General features: G+C 53.1%; 1 protein-coding gene across 1 annotated transcript in view; it reads right to left on the minus strand.

The window, feature by feature from the left end:
* The window catches only part of LOC119434975 (uncharacterized), a gene marked incomplete at its 5' end in the record, with an annotated part of 83132 nt that overhangs the window by 44446 nt on the left and 17559 nt on the right, over positions 1-21127 (minus strand). The window contains one exon of the mRNA XM_037701968.2: positions 18888-19145. Coding sequence (XP_037557896.2) covers positions 18888-19145 — 258 coding nt within the window. The remainder of the gene's footprint in view (positions 1-18887; positions 19146-21127) is intronic.

A 21127-nucleotide genomic window follows, 5' to 3' on the forward strand; every position in this document is an offset into this window, starting at 1 on the left:
AGCTCAACAGGCTGCTTGTGAACTGTCACATCTGTGCAGCAGGTTGTGGCTGCTGACGATTTATTATAAACAAGGAAACATGAACATGTTAAGCCGCATAGCTTAGGCGTTGGAGTCAACTAGCCAGCGTTCCATGACAAGCTCGCGCTCGTGCCATCACGTCCCGTGCATTCGCGCACGCACTTCGTTGTCGTTCTTTTTCTAGTGCAACATGTCAATTCTTCCTCCCTTAGACGAAGTCTCCATAGCGGTCTGGAGGACGCCTAAGTTCAGGTGGTCGCAGTTTCCGGGTGGTTCCTGCTTGTGACGTCGAGGTCGACGGTTGCAAGGAAGTATTAAGTATTGTCTTGCCTGTCTAGCGAGTCACGCCGTTGAACCGCAGAAGTCCACGGTGTCTCTTCTGACGTGGTGCCTGAGAGATCGTCTGCTATGTCTTATCAATCAGTGATTGGGTTGCTTGTCTGGTCTTTCATGTGGTTGAGGTGACGCCGAACCTTCCCTGGTCGCTGTTTACCAGCCAGGATCGTGGTCCGACGCGGCACAGTATTTCGCCTTCAATCCATTCCGGCTTTTTCAAAATTGACGGATTTGTACTCTCTCCCCTACAGCGAAGCGACGTGATTTCGGTAATGCCTCCTGGCTTTCAGGGATTTGTATCTCCGTCTCCCGCTTGAGCAGATCAAGGGGGATAGAGTTCTCCCGAACATGGCTTTCGCAGGTGTCATCCCTGTGGCAGGCAGTGTGTATAGTTGTGTGTTGTCGATACAGGAATCTTGCAAGTCGGCACTGTATAGACTTAATTGTATCCCTCAGGAGCGCTCTCTTCAGCTCTACCACATAGCATTCTGCCTGGCCATTTGTTGCAGGGTGGTACGCTGGTGATGTTATAGCCTGAATGCCATTTGCCATGTAGAACTGCTTTATCTCGGTAGAAAAAAGGCTTTCCGTTGTCGGATACGACCTTTTGGGGAATGCCAAACGTTGCAAAGAGGCTTCAAAGCACATCGATGACAACTGCGGATGTTGCTTGCGTCACGTGCCGAACTTCCACCCAATTGTGTGTGGCGTCCACAACAACCAATAGGTGCGCCCGAGTAGTGGCCCCGCAAAGTCAACGTGCACCGTGTGCCATGGTGTCTGGGGACGGTCCCAGGTGGGAATAGGAGCTTGGGTGGGCTCTTCTGCATTGAACGGCATTCACGGTACTGTCGCACCGTTTCTTCGATCACCTTGCGATTCCGGGCCTTCACACGTAGCTCCTTGCACCCTTTTCATGGCTACCATGCCTCGGTGTGACCAGCATGTAGAAGTGCCAGGACGTGAGATCGTGCGGAGTTGGTAGATCACCCAAGACCCAAGGTGATGCACTCAGGATGAAATGCTAGTGCGGTCGCTCTTTGTCGGTAAAGAGCGAACTCCTCTCCAGTGAGTTTTTCCACTGTGCCATCCTACACTGCCTTGTACAACCTCTGCAGGATGCGATGTTTTGTTTGTCAGACGTGCTATTTCTGTAGCAGTAAACAGAGGTCTCGACAGAGCTTCAAACAACAGTACGTCGCCTGGTGGCCAGGGTTCATAGAGAGGTTCTGGTAATGGTAATCGGCTCAACGCATCTGCATTTTGATGGTTCTTGCCATGCCGGTAGACGATGTTGTAGTCGTACGCCGATAACTTGATACACCATCTGGTCATCCGTGGTGAGAGGACTTGAGCCGTTGGCTTTCCTGGACCTAGTATGCCGAGCAGCGGTTGATGGTCCGTGACGAAAGTCACCTTTCTTCCCGCAATATACTTGTGGAACTTGTGCGCTGCAAACACTACAACAAGGCCTTCTCTGTCCAGCTGAGCATAATTGCGTTCCGCCGACCCTAGCGTCCCAAATGCGAAAGCGATTGGCGCCTCTCTATTATGGTCATCCCGTTGAGACAGAACAGCTCCTATGCCGTATGGTGAAGCGTCACATGAGACAAGAAGCTCCTTCTGTTCATCGTAGTACGGTCTGACTGAAAAGCAATCTCTTAAGCTTATCGAATGCTTCTTGATGGTTGGTCTCTCATCTCCACGTGGCGTCCTTCTGCAGGAGCTGGTAGAGACAGCTGGCAATTGTCGCCCTGTTCTTCAAGAATCTGTCATAGAAAGCCAGCATTCCGAGAAATGATCGGAGTGCTTGCTTGCAGTTTGGTGCTGGAGCCTCTGTTATAGCTCGGTCTTTCTCTTTGTTGGTGTGGACACCTGTTTCGTCGATTCGGTGTCCCAGAAAAGAAACTTGTCACACTGCAAAACAGCACTTGTTTTTGCCGAGCCGAAGGTTGTACTTGCGCAGCAGCCTCTTCAGGACTTCTTCCAGTCTCTCGGCGTGTTCTGTGGCGTCTTTCCCACTGATGATCACGTCATCTAAGTACACGCAAACGCCTGTGATGCCAGATAGCATAGTCTCCATGAAGCGTTGAAAAATGGCTGGAGCTGCAGAGATTCCGAAAGGCAACCGTTTGACCTTGTAAAGCCCTTTCAACGTGTTCAGGGTCAATATCTCTGCTGTCTCTGGCGTTACGTGAAGTTGCTGGTAAGCCTGTGCCAAATCCAGAGTGCTGAACACCTTGCCTCCCCTCAAGTGGCTGAGGACTTCATCTGTAGTGGGAAGTGGGTAATCTGCCTTCTTCAATACTTGATTCACTGTGCAACGGTAGTTGCCGCATATTCTCAACGAGCCGTTTTTCTTTCGAACAAGTACGAGAGGCGTTGCCCAATCCGAATGCTGCGCAGGCTCGATTATGCCTTGATTGCAGTCAATCCAATTCAGCTTCTACAGCTGACCGCAACATAAAAGAAACTGGCCGGGCTTTTAGAAACTTTGGTTTTGCTCCTTCCACGAGTTCAAGCTGTACCTCAGGACCAACGTGTGATGAGATGTTCTCGTCGAACACAGACTGGTACTTGTCCAGAAGCTTGGAAACAAGTTCGTCGTCTGATACGTCATTGATGCCCGTGATCTGTATACAGTGGAATCTCTTTGATACGAATCTCACGGGGTCACGAGAAAAATTCGTATTAGCCGAAATTCGTATCATCATCGAAACACAATTAAAACTAGCTAAACGGGAGTCGAGAGGTGAACTCACTCAGGCGCACGTACGTAAAAAGCATTTACAGTATAGACCACTTATAACGTAACCGTTTATAGTGCAGAACTGGCTACAACGCGGCCTTTTCCGACTCCGGTTTACCCTCCCATAGAACTCCATGTAGTATACGCATGCCGCTTACAGTGCAGCCGCGTGAGACGAAATTGCGGCTTCCGCGGGAAAATCTCGCCGACAAGGGCGGTTGCGAGCACGATGTGCGCCCACTGATGGGAGAGGAGATCAACGAGGGCGATGCGGAGGAGGAGCATAAGACGTGGAGCACGAGTCCAAGGGCAATAAAGTCGTCACCACACGTCGTATGTGCGAGCGAAAGCGCGCGGGGGACGCACGCCTTCACGGACAGCGAACGCACAGAGGAGAGCAAACGCGACTTCCGTTGCGCGAAAGGCCGTGGGGGTATGGAAGGGAGGGAGGGAGGGGGGGCGACGCTGTGCTGCGGCGCCAAATGCTTGCAACCGAGCGCAAGGGTAACTGGCGATGCAATCTCCCCACGCGAAAGGAGCAAAGCGGAAAGGTAGCGCGGGAGGGAGGGGCGGCTCCTACTCTGCCAACAAATGCGTTCTTGTACTTTGCGCCTGTGCCGGCTGTCGGTGTTATCGCACGCACCGTATCTTGAAAGCGATCTCCACGCGGCTCTGACCTTTGTATGCGCTGTGCTTACGCCGCTCAGTTTCCGTTGAAGCGATAGACCGCACGAACCTTCGCTTGCTGCGGCGGCCACGCGTGGGGAAGCGCGCCGCCGCAGCGAGCGATGAGACAAGAAGAAAAGCACAAAAGCAAAAAAGCGCCACCGCTTCAAACTCCTCACGCCCAGTTGCGGCTTCCGCGTTGTCCGGCGCCGCGTCTGTGCCTCCGCACGAAAAGAGAAAAGGAAAACGCGTGTGACTGCGCGCTGTTCTCTTTCGCGACTGTCGGTGGGGCGGCATTTATTCGTATCAACCGACGCGGGTCGAAAATCGATTCGTAACAATCGTTCTCTAGCACGTTGCAAAGTAATGGGGCTCAGCCGGGACCGCAGAAAAATTCGTATCATCCGGAAATTCGTATTAGCCGAGATCGTATCATCGAGATTCCCCTGTACCCAGATAAGGAACCAGTTGCGTCTAAGGAGGTTACACCCTGCTCCCTTGATGACAACAAGTGGTAATGTCAGGGTCTTGTTCCTGTGCGTTACATCCACCATTGAACATCCAAGAACACGAAGGGCCTGGCCTGACCAGGTGCATAGGAGGATGTTGTCTGTCTCAAGCTGTGGAGGGTCATCTGTCCATGTGGACTTCAACGTGGCCTCACTGATGAGTGTGCAGGCTGCACCTGAGTCGACTTCGAACTCTAAGGACTTGCCCCGTACGCGTAGATGAGTCATGACCTTCTGCGTGCTGGACGTCTATTAAGGTGTTGAGCTCGTAAAGTGCCCCGTCTGGTGAATCATGTTGAGTCGTGACTGGTGCTGAGGCTGTTGTCGAAGTTCCTTGTCAGGGATATTCGATGTTAATGTTCTTGTTCGTTCTTGCCTCTTTCCGTTTTTTCAGGCATGCCTTTTCAATGTGTCCGCATTTCTTGCAGTAGTTGCAGGAAGCTGTCTGGAACTTGCAAGTGTCCGGACTATGTTGCGCGTCACAACGCCAACAGCATTGTTTCTCTTTTGGGAAGACGTACTCGAGTGACCTTGGCTTTCTGTCTTGGAGATGCTTGTGCAGGCTTCGTGAATCTCTTTAAATTCAACTTTCACGTTTCTCTGGTCTTCAACGGCGTTCTCAGCTCGCAGTGCAATGTCAAAGGTTTTCTTGAATGTCAAGTCCTTTTCCGCGAACAGCCATTGCTGGACCTGCTCGTTCCGAAGACCGTAAACGAAACAATCACGCAGCATTACCTCAAGAGGCAGGATTGTTGGATTGGCCGCAGTGTCTGCGCTTGTTCCAAAATTGAACTTTGCTGCTAGCCCCTCAAGCGCTGTGATGTAATCACTGACCGTTTCATCGTGCCATTGGTCACGTCGTTGGAAGCGTGCCCTGCAGAAGACTTCAGAAGGTTGCGGACCAAAACGAGCCTTGAGCATCTCAAACTTGGTAGGGCTGCTTGGGTTGAACGAGGGCGCAGACAATGTCGTAAGTCTGTTCTCCGCACAACGTTAGCAGATGAGCACGGTTCTTGGAAGCGTCCGTAATGTCGTTAGCCTCGAAGAAGAACTGTAGCCTCCGATACCAGGATCTCCAGGAGCCAGAGCTGCCACTGAATTCGGGTAGCTGACAAAAGTCACGCACCGCCATGTCGTTCCGTTCCTTGATGTCGGTGAACTGCCGCTGAGTCCAGAGTCTTCGTCGTCGCCAATTGTCATGTCTGTGCAGCAGGTTGTGGCTGCCGACGATTTATTACAAACAAGGAAACATGAACATGTTAAGCGGCATAGCTTAGGCATTGGAGTCAACAACTAGCCAGCGTTCGATGAGAAGCTCGGGCTTGTGCCATCACGTCCTGTGCATTCGCGTGCGCACTTCGTTGTTGTCTTCTTCTAGCGTGACATGTCATGAACAAAAGACGAAGGCTGTGGGGTGTCAAATGTGCTCTTGGGATAAAGGAACGACAACACAGTAGTACAAAATATCAAAAGGGCATTATTGCACTTTTCATACACCAATGCATGCTAGCCGAATTACTAGCCATAGAACATTTACATGGGCGCGCGACAAATCAAGGAAGTCCGACTCACCGCAACCGGATAGTCAGCGAATATGTTCGCCCCAAGATATGACACCATCGCCTAGTCGTTCACGTGTACGGTCATGCGAACGGTGGTGAGTTCGAACAATCCATGTTCATTTATACCGGTGTCCTGCTACTAGCCTTGGGACGGTCTCGCGAAGCGAGCCGGCGCACGCGAGAAGCATCCGTGCATCTCGCCAATCACAAGCTAAAGAGGAGGAAGACCCTGCTCCCTCGTGAGCCCGACTAAGCCCGCCGTTGGGTGGCGCTTGCAGTGCAACACCTGTGCCATCTCTCTTAACATCTACGCCGACCTCTGCCGGCGCTTAGCTATGCGGGAAGCCGGATTACAGGAGACGCAAGAGCCGTGCGGGGAAAACAACATCATGGTACGCGTGAGAGTCGTGCATCCCCACACGACACAAAAGGTGGCTAGGTGTGCCACTTTGTACAGTTTCCCGGCAACTCTCACCGAGCGAGAGAGGAAATTGCCAGTGGCATGTACAGTAAGTGCTCAGTCGTCATGTGAGGGCACGTCAGTCTGTTATCCAACGCACAGCGCACATTAGAGATAGGACTGACGGGACTGTGACAGCAAGCGCAGGAGAAAAGTCTCCAAGTGTGATGTGTTTCGTTGTCACTGATCTCGGAGGCGTGCGGGTGTTATGAGAGATGGATAGGGAAGAGGCATGGCAACACAGCAAACAGATTTTTTTAATTCTCACACGAAAGCCAAAAAACCTCAAACTAAAACTCAAGTGCACACAGAACTAAAAGACAATGAATAAATAAAGGTTAACAAAAACAACCTAATGAATCACTAAATATCCTTAACTTCACCTCCGTTAGTCTTAGGCCCTTCCTACCCCAAAGTCTGGCATCACTGGCCTACTGTAGTGACGATAGAGGAAAGTCTTTCTTACGAAAGTCCGTCGATGCGCGTATTTTCCCGGCGAGAATCTCGTTGGGCCTTTCTAAATGTCGGTGCCTCCGTCGACCGTCGTATATTCGTTGCTGCCTTTCGGTCGGTCCTTCAACTCGCTCTTCTCGGAGCCTGTTTGACCCGGTCGCTGTTGCTGACGTGGCCGGGAGAGGTGACGGGTTAGGCCTAGCGACGTGCTCAGTCGCCGCTTCCGTCCAGCTTCTTTCCCGAGTGCCGACGTGGCGTTCCGGGGATCATCGCACGTGCCGGTCTGCCGTAGAAGGGGGAGCCTCTCTGGGGTGCCTGGTCTTGTCGTGAGGAGCTGCAGCTCGTCCAGGAGCCTCGCCCGAACTTGCCGAGGTCGACGGCCACACCGTGGACGGCCAACGTCACGGACTCGGCCAGACCCCCAAGTCTCCCGTCGCCAGTGCGGTGCTGGCGATGCGACCTTCCTGGCCCGGAACCACGTCGATAATACCAGCTCAGCCTCGCTTCTGCCTCGATTATGGCTCGGTTCACGCGCCTCACGCGCCTCGCGCCGTTCCGAACGCTCCGATCACATCGTCCTCGTCTTCTTTTATTTCGCCTCCGGCGTCTTACTCATGACATGCCTCGATTATGGCTCGGTTCACGCGCCTCACGCGCCTCGCGCCGTTCCGAACGCTCCGATCACATCGTCCTCGTCTTCTTTTATTTCGCCTCCGGCGTCTTACTCATGACACCAAGACAGCACAAGACCTGTACGCACTTTATCTCTTGTCCAACAGGAACCACTTGGGCTTGAGCTAGTCTGCAGTGCTTTCAAGACAGTGCATACACTGCACAGCTCCTTTCTAAATGCTAAGCTGAAGATGCTGCGCATGGTCATACAATGCTGGGCTGCACTCAGGGGAGGCAAACGCTGATGGAGATAGACCTTATGCCCTCGCAACATGCACTCTGGTCACAGTAAATGTACACAGCATAGTAGGGGAAGTTTCTTCCCACAGTTATGTGCTAGCAGTGCGTATTCTATGTAGTATTCACCCTTCATAGGACAATTATGCTTCCCATGCTACCCATGACTAGTCCTTTGTCAGGTGTCGTCAAAAGGAAATAAACCTCTCCTTCATTAGCTTGGGCACCACTGTGCTTCTTACAGTGCATCAGTATTTGCACAGCAAGCACTGACATGGTCCTGCGGCTTGTAAGCTTTGAAGTTCAAAGCTGTAGTGGTCGGCAGAGGTGGGCAAATTGCCTAATAATTTTTTTTTCCCCTCTTACCCTTCCACCGCAAGTACCGTCCTCACCTCACTGTCCAATGAAAATTTGACTGCCCTCTCTCAACCTCGTCCTCACCTATAAAAAAAATTATCCGCCCTTCTGCAACCTCACCCTCAGCACAAAAAGCTTTACCCACCCTCCCTCATCCTCACCCACATGTTGAAAAGGCTACCATCCTTCTTTTACCTTCCATTTTCTACAATTTCAAATAAGCCATTTGCTCAACCCACGAGCTTAGTTTACAACATTGATTATCTAGTGCCATTACTATTGTCAAAGCATGCCACACTGCTCTGCTTTTAGGCGCTTGACAATCGGCAAAATAAAGAAGCTCACTAACACTCACTCATAAACTATATTTTACGAGCAAGAGTACATGCCCTGTCTGTGAAATCGGTAAAATTAAGTCTGAGGCCTCCGAGCTGGAAGAGGAAAGCGAGCCAATATTCCGTTCAATATTTAGCTTTTCTTTCTTAGTTCGATTCAATATCTACTTTGCGGTATTTGCACACCCCTCTTAAGTGCTTTGTCAGGTGCAAAACTCACATCGCCATCTCACGACTACCACAGAAACTAAAGAGGAGCGTAGGCGCGGACGTAGTGCTTGTTTAGACATTTTTCCTATTCTACTACCATGTGGAGCCCTAACTTTCCACTTGAGTCACCTTTGGGGGGGCATTCAACTGTGCTGTCAACCCTACGGCTCTCCCTTTCCACTCGTGACGGTTGTCGGGGGTGGGCTTTGCCATGGACCAGTTTTGGTGGTAGCACTTCACACTGCCAACCACAGCGGCCGCGGCCAACCACAGCGGTCGCGGCGCGATGGGCGAAGTGAAGGATGGGGAGACCTCTCCGTTATATCACACAGTACATACTGCAGGGGTCCGTTCTGCGCGAGCTAAGGCTGAAGGCAAGCTCCAGATCTAGCCACACACAGTTGTTCCGATGTACTCCACACCGTAGCGCATGCGATTGCAGCTACATAGGGGGTCGGGGCGAATAAGGCAACGAGCGAGTCAATTCAACAACATTTATTGCTGCGAGCAATAAGACACCCTTGCAGAGGGAAGTCCACTCTGTAATAAGGAATAAATAGGCTTGCCTCATTGCGTGTGGAAGTCACGCAAGCAAGGTCACTCACAGGCTGAAGCGGTTTATAATCGTGGGGGCAGATCAGGTTTAGCGAGGTCAGAGAGGCCCGGGGGTTTCCCGGTTGCGCTGTTTTATACCTTTTACCTTTTCGCGAGGGGAATGTCCTCCTCACCCGTCGCATACCTTCCCTCTTCCCACGCAGGTACGCGCGTCAGCGAGAGGCGATCGAGATCGGGAGAGGGCAAAGTGCCTCTCTCTCGTGTCCGCCCGGTTTCCCGCTGTGCGCGCTATGTGCACATGCGACGACGAGCATACGCGGTGTCGGGGTCTTCCCCAACCCGTAGCGCGTGTAATCGCAGCTACACAGGGTTCGGGCGAATAAGGCAACCAGCGAGTCACTCAACAACGTTTATTGCTGTTAGCAATAAAACACTGTTGCAGAGGGAAGTCCGCTCTGTATAATAAGTAATAAAATAGGCTTGCCTCGTCGTGTGTAGTAGTCACGCAAACGAGGTAACTCACGGGTTTCAGCGGGTAAATCCGTATCGGCAGGTAGGTCAAGCGAGGTCAGAGAGACCGGGGGTCTCTCGGTCGCGCTCTTTATATCGTTTTACCTTCCGCGAAGGGAGTGTCCTCCTCGCCCGCCGGATATTTTCCCTCTTCCCACACGGGCGCGCGCGTCGCGAGAGGCGAGCGGGAACCGGGAGAGGGCAAAGTGCAATTCTCCCGTGTCCGCCCGGCTCCCGCGGCGCGCGTTGTGCGCGCATGAGATGCCCGCCCGTGCGCACCGTTCGCAAGCGCGGGTGAGCGCCCGCGGGAGAAGGTGGCAGCGTGTGCTCCCCACATCCTCCCAGCTTAAGGCCCCCCGTACGTTGAGGCTGGCAACTAGGGACGTCCGTTTGCCTGGGTACCCGCCGAGGTTGGCGACCGAGGAAGCGTTGTGGTGATGTGGCCCTCAGCTGGCGGACACTTGATGCCGACTCGGAGGCGGTTGGTCAGCTGCACTGCTCGTGCTAGCGAGGCGGGAGGGATCGTTGTGGGGGCTCGAAGGTGGCTCTCAGTGCTGCGCCCTAGTGTAGGCTGCGCTGGAGGGGGTGTCGTCTGCCGGCCGCCGGCTAGCGGTTCGTGCGGCTCCAGGTCGGCGTAGCGCCGTCAGTACTGCAAGGGCGTCAGTTGTTCCAGCGCGTACTGCAGGCAATTCGCACGGCCGTATCTCGTCTTGCTCTGCTCCTGGAAATTATTAGCAAACTGCACGAAGCGGCACTGTGATCAGCAGCATAGTTGGCCGTATCCGGGAACCCCGTCGACGTCTGTTACGAAGGGAATGTTCGCAAGAATCATCACCAATTCGAGTCGCAGCACAAGATAATCACCGCACTGTCCCTCACAGCAGTCTTTGGTGAAACCGCACACCCACGCGTCGAACGTTCACTCCACATTCCCATTGTGCCCTTGACGACTCGTCGTGCATACTCGGCGCTCCGTGGTCATTAGACGTTCGCTTCTCCGGCAGGAACTACCAAGGTGCCAGCCCGGCGCGGCTGTATGCTCACGCGGTACGCAACGCCACCCGGACTTACGAATGTTCCTCGCAGTCGTCGAGTTACGCAACTAGCAGTCAGATTACTTTCGCCTGCTACGCAAATTGTAGCGTGGCTGCGGGCTCGCCGTTCGTGTCTGACTGCTCTCTCCCACCGATCGCGGTTGAGGGAGGGCCTGATCGTCATCCCACTGCTCATCACGCGGCACGTAGCGTTTCAGGTCGCATACGTGTACCGGTCCGCCGATCGGCTTTCCTTTCTTGTTCTCGAGCCGGTAAACAAGCGAGGAAACCTTCTCTCGCACTTGATACGGCCCGGTCCACTTCGGCGCCAGCGAGGCAGCGAACTGTTTGCTAGCATCGCTGAGAACGTGCTGGCGTCGAAGCACCAGATCGCCCACTTCGTAGTGGACGTTCCGATGCAAGCGGTCATACTACGCCTTCTGCTGTGCCCTTGCAGTGCGAAGATTACAGCGTGCTTTGTGTAAAGCTTCCGTCATCTTGGCACATAGATGCATCGCGTATTCAGCTCGTGCTGACGGTGCGACTGACATTCCGCTGCGATCCGCGAGAACCCTATCCATCGGATTCGGCAGCTCTCCCCCCGGTTGAGAGAAGAAGGCGCATACCCAGTCGAGCGGTTCACTGTCGATCGCAATGCAAACCCGATCTCTGGAAGGTAGGTATCCCAGTCCTTATGCCTTTCAGAGAACGCGACAAGCATGTGCTTGATGTTGCGATTGACTCGTTCAGTGGGGTTCGACTGAGCATGGTAGGTTGTCGTTTTCTTATGCTTAATGCCCAGTGCGGCGCATGAGTCAACGAACACCTTTGCAGTGAAGTAGGACGCATTGTCCGTTATCAACTGCTCCGGAAAACCAAACCTGGTGAAAACCTCCATCAACTTATCCATGATCACCCGTGCCGTCAGTTTTCGTAGGGGGAAAAGTTCTACCCATTTACTGAAGTGATCCGTGACCACCAGCAAGAATTTGTTCCTGCTCGGTGTTGTGGGATACGGTCCCATGACGTCACATGCCGCGATTTGCCAGGGAGTCTGGCTGTCGATAGGCTGCATGAAGCCGGGCGGTCGTCCGCCTCGGGGCTTGACGCTTTGGCACACATGACATGATCGGGCGTAGCGAATCAGGTCTCATTTCATGCCTGGCCAGGTGGCGAAGCGACACAACTTAACGTAAGTCTTGGGGCCGCTCGCGTGCCCAGCGATGCACGAGTCATGAAAGTAGCGTAGCAGTGCTCCTCTCAATGCGCGCGGTATCACCACCTTAAACGCCTCACTTGTGTCGTTCTCGGTGGGAATATACCTCAGCAGGACGGTGTCGGAATTCAGCAGATAGGAATCCAGCGCGCTCACAGCATTACCAGCTGTTCCTGAGCGCTCCGCACCGACAGCAATACCAGCTGCCTCCATGTGCGCGGCGGCTCGACAAAACGGATCCTTCTGCTGAGCCTCGAACAGCTCCTTTCTGCTGAAGACAACTCCTGCGGAACCGACAACATCTACGTGGTTCACGCTCTCGCCCAGGATCGACGGTTGTTCCGAGTCCCTTACTCGGGCTACGGCCAAGGTTTCTCCCTCGCCTCGGACTGGCGCTCGCGAAAGTGCGTCCGCTGCGGCATTGCTTTTTCCTTTGCGGTAGCGCACGGTGAAGTCGTAACGCTGCAGCAGCAGTGCCCAACGCGCCAGGCGGCCACTCGGCTCACTCAAGCGCCTCAACCAAGTGAGAGCCATGTGGTCAGTCTCAATCGTGAATGCCACTCCCGTCGACATAATAGTCAAACTTTCGCAGAGCGAAAACTATCGCGAGACACTCCTTCTCTGTCACCGAGTAGTTCCTTTCCGCCGGCGTCAACGAACGGCTCGCGAACGCAACCGGTTGGAGAATGCCTCCGTGCTCCTGAAGCAAAATTGCACCTAGACCCAGGTCGCTTGCGTCTGTTTGAATCACAAACTCCCTGTTCAAGTCAGGCAGCTGCAACTCTGCTGTGTCAGCGAGCACCTTTGTGAGGCCACGCAGTGCCGCCTCCTGCTCTGGACCCCAAGTCCAACGCTCGTCTTTCCTCAAGAGCTTCGTTAAAGGCGCTTGCACTGCCGCGCAGTCTGGAATGAATGGCGATAAAAGTTCACCAATCCCAGAAAGCGTCTCAGTTCGCCGATGTCTTTCGGCGACGGGTAGCTCAGTATAGCCTCAAGCTTATCCTCATTCGGCAGAATGCGGCCGTTGTCCAACGTGAATCCCAACAGCGTTATTCTGTTCGCAGCTATCTGAGCTTTACTCGGGTTCAACGTGATACCCGCGGACCTCAGCCTGTCTAGGACGTCTCTCAAGTGGCGCAAGTGCTCGTCGAATGTTTTCGAATAAACCACTATGTCGTCGAGATATGCGAGAGCATGTTGCCACTTCGCATCTCCTAGAACTCGGTCCATCAACCACTGATAAGTAGCGGGAGCTCCGACTAAGCCAAAAGACATTCTTTTGAACTGAAAGAGCCCGCGGTGACAAGTGAAAGCCGTTTCTCTGTGTCGCGCTCGTCCATTTCGACCAGAAAATATCCCCGACTAGCATCGAGCGTCGTAAAGTACTTCGCCCCGCCTAGGTTAGATACTAAAGAAGAAATGGAGGGTAGAGGGTACGCATCCTTCTTCGTAACCTCATTCAGCCTGCGGTAGTCTACACAAAGGCGATAAGTATCGTCCTTCTTCGGGACTAGAACTACCGGGAAGCCCCATGGGCTGTTCGACCTTTCCACAACGCCTGTGTCGATGAGTTCGTCGAAGGCGCTGTCAAGTGCTTTCCGTTTAGTCAAGCTTATTGGCCGAGGATTACATTTCCACGGCGCAGCATCACCCGTGTCTATCCTGTGCCTGACTAACGTAGTGAGGCCCGGCCGGTCCGTGAAAATCGCGTCGTATTCGTACAACAGCGATGACAGTCGTGCCCTTTCTCTCTCCGGCAGGCTGTTGACCTCTGATAAAAGTGGGTGCGCTGCCCCTTGCGACGTCGCGGCACGATGTTGTGCCACCGTCTCTCCGTTGCTTTGATCGTGTTTACCGATTACAGTTTGCTCGCTCGGCTGCGTGTGGCCCGCTCGCGCCGCCCCCAGAGACTGGCGTGTCGCCGCAGGCACAGGCGCTTTTGCGAAACGCTTCAAAACACCCGTTCCGTTCTCTCGGTAACCTCCGCTGGCGATGTCTATCAAAATACCCGACTTGGCGAGAAAGTCTCGACCTAAAATAACAGGCACTGACAGACCGGGAAGATGTACGAGGCGTTGTCGCCTGACGCGTCTCTCCCAACGAATAACTAGTCTAGCTGCACCGCTCGATTGTGCTGTGCCGGAAGCAAGGCGGAAAGTGATGTCACTATCTTTTAAGCGGATATTGTCCTCGCGGAGATGCTGCAACACCTCGTCACCAAATAAAGAAGCGCTTGCCCCAGTATCCAATAATGCGGCAAACTTCTTTCGGGCTATCGTTAGCTCGATGAACGGCGCCTGCGAGTCCGCGACATCTCCTATGCGACAAGCCAAAGGCGCAAGTAAATCGAAATCGCCAGTTGTGTTCGAGATCGCCGCCCGGGACCCAAGGTGGATCACCGGCAGCCTCGCCCGTTTCCCGAACCACGTGCTCGACCTCGGCCCGGCGTGCTTGCGCAGTCAGGGCGATGTGCCCCAGTCCGCCGCACTGGTAGCAACGGCCACCGAAGCCTCGGTGGCGTGGGCGCCCGTCGCTCCAATCCGGCGGGCCGTAGCTTCCACGCTCGGCGGTCGGCATGTGCCGCTCCTCCGTTCTCACATTAGTCGCAAGTTCCTGGCGCGGCGCACTGCGTGCCGCGTTATGCTGTGCTGTTTTCAGCGCGTAGGCGTACGGGTCCAAGGCGCGGTCTGATAATTCCCAACCACGCTGGACCTGCTCGTAGGCGAACGATGCCGACGCGTCGACCCTCGGGGAATGTGAAGCGATCCCGCCGCCGTTCCACGCGCAGCGAGGCTCGAGTGACAGCGCGGCGGGTGGAGGCGGACGGTATGCTCGCGCCGCGAGGATGTCCCCTTGGATGCGCTTTGCTTCGGTGGCGAGCTCGTCTAAGTCTCGGTACCTACATCCCCTGAAGTAGGCCGCGAAAGTCGGGTGCGCTTGCCGTGTGACGCGCTCGACTTTATCGGCGTCGGTGGCGAGAGGGCTTGCGAGACGATAAAGTTCGTCCATCGCTCGAACATACTCCAGCAGGGACTCGTCCGGATGCTGGGTACGCAACTCCAACTCTCTCCTCAAACGCCACTCGTAGTTGGCCGGAAGAAATTCCTCGCGGAAGTTCGCGTGGAACTGTTCTACTGTGCGGGCTCTGTGTCCGGCCAGTCGGAACCAACGAGCCGCCTGTTCAGTCAGTGAAGCAGGGACCACGCGTGCGAGAAGTTCGGCGTCTGAAAGCCCTGTTGCTTGCTGATAATACTGCAGACGGTCGAGGTACTCGTTTGCACTAGTGCGATCGTGGTACCCACTATAGGTAGGCATGTCTACCTTAATTTGTGGTCGCTCGCTCTGCGACGGGGCCCGCATGGTGTTCTGCAGGGCGCCGGCTAAGCTCTGCATGACTTGCAGCGCATTCTGCAGCATTATTTCGCTTGACAGAATACTACCGCCCGAAGGTTCGGACGCATCCGCAGCTTGCGTCGAACTATTTAGAGGCATAGGTGGCTCTGAGTCCGCGGGACGACGCGGCGAGGTGTTAGGCGTGTTAGGCCTACTTTCAGGCCTAAACTCTGCCAACGTGACGTTTCCGCGATCCCGACTGTTCCGCGTGAAACACTCAAAATCAAAGCTACCGGTTTGTTCGGAAGCTGCCGCCGCGTTAGCACCAGGCCTCTGATTATCTGCCGCGACATCCGACAACATGAACAAATCTGGAAAGTCAGACAAGCCCGTCGCCATTGTTTACTGCAACTTCAGTAGTCCCAGCTCCAAAAAACAGAAAAGAAAACTCGCCGTGTTGCCGAATTCGAACCACGTTGGTAGCGCCAAATGTGGGGGTTTTCCCCAACCCGTAGCGCGTGTAATCGCAGCTACACAGGGTTCGGGCGAATAAGCAACCAGCGAGTCAACTCAACAACGTTTAGTGCTGTCAGCAATAAAACACTCTTGCAGAGGGAAGTCCGCTCTGTATAATAAGTAATAAAATAGGCTTGCCTCGCCGCGTGTAGTAGTCACGCAAACGAGGTCACTCACGGGTTTCAGCGGGTAAATCCGTATCGGCAGGTAGGTCAAGCGAGGTCAGAGAGACCGGGGGTCTCTCGGTCGCGCTCTTTTATATCGTTTTACCTTTCCGCGAGGGGAGTGTCCTCCTCGCCCGCCGGATACTTTCCCTCTTCCCGCGCAGGGCGCGCGCGTCGCGAGAGGCGAGCGAGAACCGGGAGAGGGCAAAGTGCATTTCTCCCGTGTCCGCCCGGCTCCCACGGCGCGCGTTGTGCGCGCACGAGATGCCCGCCCGTGCGCTCCGTTCGCAAGCGACGGGCGAGCGCCCGCGGGAGAAGGTGGCAGCGTGTGCTCCCCACAGCGGGAGAAGATGTCCGCCCGGCTCCCGCCACGTGTGCTAAGTGCGCATGCGACGACGAGCGCACGCGTGAGAAGATGCCGGCGTGTGCTCCACAATAAATGTTTTCCACCTGGTCAGCTGGCCCCTTCGGTAGGACCCCAGACTTGAGCTCAACTACGGTGCCTTTGCACCTACAACAAGCTCATACCTTGTGTTGCTCCTTTTTACAGCGAAAGCTGTATATGGCTAGGCAAAACGAAAAACCGTTCGTCCCATGTTTCTCTAAACGTCTCCATTTGCTGCGCGGTCAGTTACGTCGTTCTCTACGTCGCACAGAAGCGCGTGCGCCAGTGGCAGTGCCGTTAGTGACGTTGTTATTGAACGCGTTCCCACCATTGCTACGTTGACGCTGCTCTGCCCGCAACGCCGTCTCCTCGGCTCGCTGTTGGCGCATGCATTCGCTATCTCGAGTTAGCTCTGCATCGTGGTTAGCAACATCCGCCCGCCATTGGCGCTTGCGTTCTACTTCACGATTTCACTGTGGATATTTCATCGCAGCTGAAGCCAAAGTGCCGCTCGAGAAACTCCCGCAGAAAGCAGGCGTTGGCCCCGGCGAACACGTTCCCGCCATTGCCACGTTTACGCTGCTCTGCCCGCAACGCCTCCTCCTCGGCTCGCCGTTGTAGCATGCGTTCGATATCTCGAGTTAGCTCAGCATTGTGGTTACCAGCATCCACCCGCCATTGGCGCTTGCGTTGCACTAGGAACACAAACATGTAACTGTGATGGAAACAAACTCGCCGTTTCCTTTGGGCCCAGGATCCTTTTAATAATGACACGGCAGAGGGGAGCTTTTTACATGCAACACAGACTTTATACAGACATGCTAACACGATACAGACGATTTACATACACACAGGCTAGAGCTCGCGAAGTCGCTTGTCCTTCTATATAAAGATGTGCCTAGCACTCATGCATCACGACTCGCCGGTGTGTGTCGTCGTAGCGATGACCATGACGGTTGTCGTTGCGTAGTGCGTCGCTGCATCGTCTGACCCTTGAAGACAGCTGGTGTGTTGCTTGCGACGGCCACGTCTTAGCCATCATCATCACGCCACACCTTGTCGTGATATGGAAGCAGGGGAACAGCAGGCCGGCAGAACACCAGGCCACTGCTGTAGCTGGGCCGTAACGCCTGGCCTCTAACGCCTTGGCCGCTAGAACGCTGGGCTCGGTCGGCAGACAGGTAGCTCAGGCGCCCCGGTGCCCAGCAGGAAGCATTGCAACAGGCCGCTATTACAGAAGCCCCTGGTGCACAGGAGGGCTCAGCCACTAGTGGGATCTTCGACCAGGTCCGCACGGTAGCAGGACCCCCGATTGCTAGTCATCGGGCTCACTCAGCAGGCAGGTAGCTCAGGCGTCCCAGTCGCCAGCAGGAAGCACTGCACCTGGCCGCTATAACAGCAGGCCGCTGGTGCACAGGAGAGCTCAACCACGAGTGGGATCTCCGACCAGGTCCGCACGGTAGCAGGACACCCATCCTGCCAGTCATCGAGCCTTGCACCGCCATTCTGCGATCTGCCGTTCGAGACTGCCCCTCGCCCTCACGTTCTGCACGCCGCTTGCTTGTTGGTGGCACGTGGTCTTCTTCCACAATCACCATCACCAATTCTCTTCTTGTTGTTGCCACAGCAGAATCATCATTCCAAGCTCATCTTGTCACCGCCACATGCCACTATCCACATCATAACAATAACTAATAATTGAGAAATGCTTCAATACAGCGTTGGGATTAACCCACTGCTAAATACCGGGGCCGTACGTTTCATCTTCGCTGGTTAACCATCTGTACGGAGTGCTTGGGCGGTGTTTTTTTTCCGAACACTAAGCCCAAGACAGTGCCTAGTGCTCATGCGTGGTCATACTGCGCCAAGCTGCACTTATCGGAGGCCCAAGCCGATGGAGATGGCCGGAGTTTTCGTGTGTGGGCACATTGGTTATCGGGAGAGAAAGCAGCATAGCTGCAGGGTCATTTCCCAGCAGCGTGTCAAGGTGAGCCATCCTCCCTCAGCGACGTGCTAGCGGTGCCCTTTTCTGTATTTTTCGCCTTTGGCGCGGTAGCCTTTTCATTCTTGTGCCAGCCTGGGACTGGGCGTTTGAGCAGTGTTGGGTGTCCCCGGTGACAAACGGTTTCCGCTAAATTAGGGTGAAAAATCGTACGCATGTGTAGCAATCGGTGCCCCCTCCTTTTGCAGCCTAAGCGCGCGTGCAGTGGTGCGCTAGAGGACATGAGGTGACAGTTAACGCTGCCCTGTGGCTCGCTAAGCCCGAACCCACAGTGGTCGGTACTCCTGTGAGATACTAAACCCCCACAGCTTTATTTCACTAAACCACTGCTGCCATTCTGGTGGCATGGCAAAAATGTGGATTTGACAGGTCAGGCAAAGTTCACTTATGTGATAAAGCTACTTCCAGCCAGCATTCATATTCGCAGCACAATATTCAAGAAGACACACACAGAGAAAGAAACGAAATAGACAAGACCAACGCTGGCCTTGCTCTGTGTGCTTGTCCTCCTGAATTTTGTGCCGCGAATATGAGTTCAAGATGTAGCACATAACTAGCCCATCTTTAAAACGTGGTAGATTTAGGAAACCCTTGAGAAAGCCAACCTTGCTGTGGTGGGGTGCGACGCACGTCACGGTGGCCTCCTTGAGCAACGAGGAGCTGCAGTTGCGCAGGCGCCGAAGCTGAGCATGGGCTGCACCCAGGCTGATGGTGGCCACACCCTGATGGTGGCCTGGCAGGCTCGTCTCAAGCAGCAGTGGCTTTTCAGGGCGCCGGCCAAGCGGTGGGCTCTGCTCCTGTGCCTCGGGCAGCACTTGTAGGCACCGTTGCGCCTGCCGGCTCTGCAGCATCTGCACTTGCACCTTTCCCCACAAAAGACCACCTAATCACTGGAGCTGCTCACATAACCATGAATGAAGTAACAGTGTGGGGCATCTCAGCACAACACTAAGTTGGGGCAGCACAGGCACAGTGCATGAGCCCAATGCTGCCAACAAGCTCAGTATTTGTGCCAGGCTCGGTCAATCCAATGGCCAGCAACCGAGAAATTCTTAAATAGACACTGGCATTTCAAATAACTTGAATCATGAATGCTGTGTGTCCAAACGTGGTCAGCATGTTGCTATGGGTGTCCAAACACTGCCACTCCCAAGAGCATTGACACACTTGTGGCTTTTCACAGCAAAAGCTCAAGCATACTGCAGTGATCACCTATGGCTTAATTTTGCTGAAGCAAAGTAGCTGGCCAGTACTCAAGTGGGAACATGGGCTTTTGGTGCGAGAAAAAACACAAAAGTACTTGTCAGTGGCCATGTAATTTGTAAATACTTGTAATTTCTTGTCAGTGGTCTTGACAAGAAAAGTAGCTTTTTGGAGAAGCCACAGGAAGATAAAAAGGACAAGATTTGGTGACAACATAAAAATCCCGGGAATTTCAATAAAGAAATCAGTTAACAGTGCAGCTACGTCCATTCAACAATCTTTCTGTTGCTACAAACCTCGAACAAAAATACAAATTTTCTTTAAATGATATTTTCAGAATATACATTTATTTTTCTCCTAACCTGCAGAGTTTTTCATCTTGCACACCCGTATTTCAGTCATAACGTCAATTTTTACAATGCAAGGCGGCTCAGTCTGCATCAGTGAAGACCCCAAAAATGCGCATTTACAATGGGGTACAACTCTGCGCTTATCGCCAAGTTGGTTTCGTTTAAAAGATGAGCTCTTCAGCTTGAATTTTCGTGCACCACAGCTACTCTCCAGTCACTGTGTTACAAAAATCCGGCATAAAGAAAAGAAAAAAGAAATCTATGAATCCCACTCATATTTAGGAACCTGCGATACTACTTGAAGCTTTTTTTCATGTTTACGGAAATGTCATCAAAGAGGCTTGATTTCATTCAAAATGACAACTTGGCATTCATTTTGTTCACTTCACTTGTTTCTCCACACTTGGTTGCTTGTTTCTGCCCGTACTGATCCCACATTAAAAGTTTGTGAGTTTGCTACCAGAATAAATCTTTTCAAACATTCATTTTTCCCACGAACAATTCAAAAATGGAACAAACTCCCGCAAGAAATTGCCTCCGCTCCCCTTTCAACATTCCCACTTGTCCTTCAAAGTTCCATTTCATCTCAGCCTGGGCTCACATGAAAGTTATTGTTTACAGTTTCTTCTCCTCCTTCTAGCGATTTGTGCTTGCGATTTGTGCTTACATTTGTGTCTGTTTCTATTTGTGCTTGATTTGTGCTTGCAGGTCGATTTGTGCAATTTGTCCTAGCGATTTATGTTTTTTTTGTCTTTATTGATTTTAAACGAAATTTCGTAGTTGTACTGTGGTTAATTCCAAATGACATGTCAGCAATCTGCATTTTGCTATGTATTTGTATTTTTGTATTTGAATGTAATTATTTCCCCCTACAGTAATGCCCCACAAGGGCGCTGTAGGCATTGCAAATAAATAAATAAATAAATAAATAAATAAATAAATAAATAAAATAGCCGGCTTGTTCACTTCTTCCCAATACACCTCTCCTGGGGTAGATCACACCACACCGGCGACGTCACAGCGTGACATCACTGGCTCACGTGCAGTGACCCTGGTTGGCAAAAAACAGCCGCCGCCGGCTTTCTGCGTGGTGCAGTCATGCAGAAGTTGGTGTAGGTGAGCGCCATGTGGATGCGTGTTTTTATTTATTTTATTTAATTTTTAATTTTTACGTGAACCTCCACAATTCTCTTGCCAGCCAGATTAACAGTAATGTGTGTCGGAGAACATCGGCGCGTGCTAAACTGCGCGATGAAAATGTGGCGACACTGGCCTTTTTTACTTGCGAACGT

Source organism: Dermacentor silvarum, unplaced genomic scaffold (assembly GCF_013339745.2).
Source record: "Dermacentor silvarum isolate Dsil-2018 unplaced genomic scaffold, BIME_Dsil_1.4 Seq357, whole genome shotgun sequence".
Classification (NCBI taxonomy): domain Eukaryota; kingdom Metazoa; phylum Arthropoda; class Arachnida; order Ixodida; family Ixodidae; genus Dermacentor; species Dermacentor silvarum.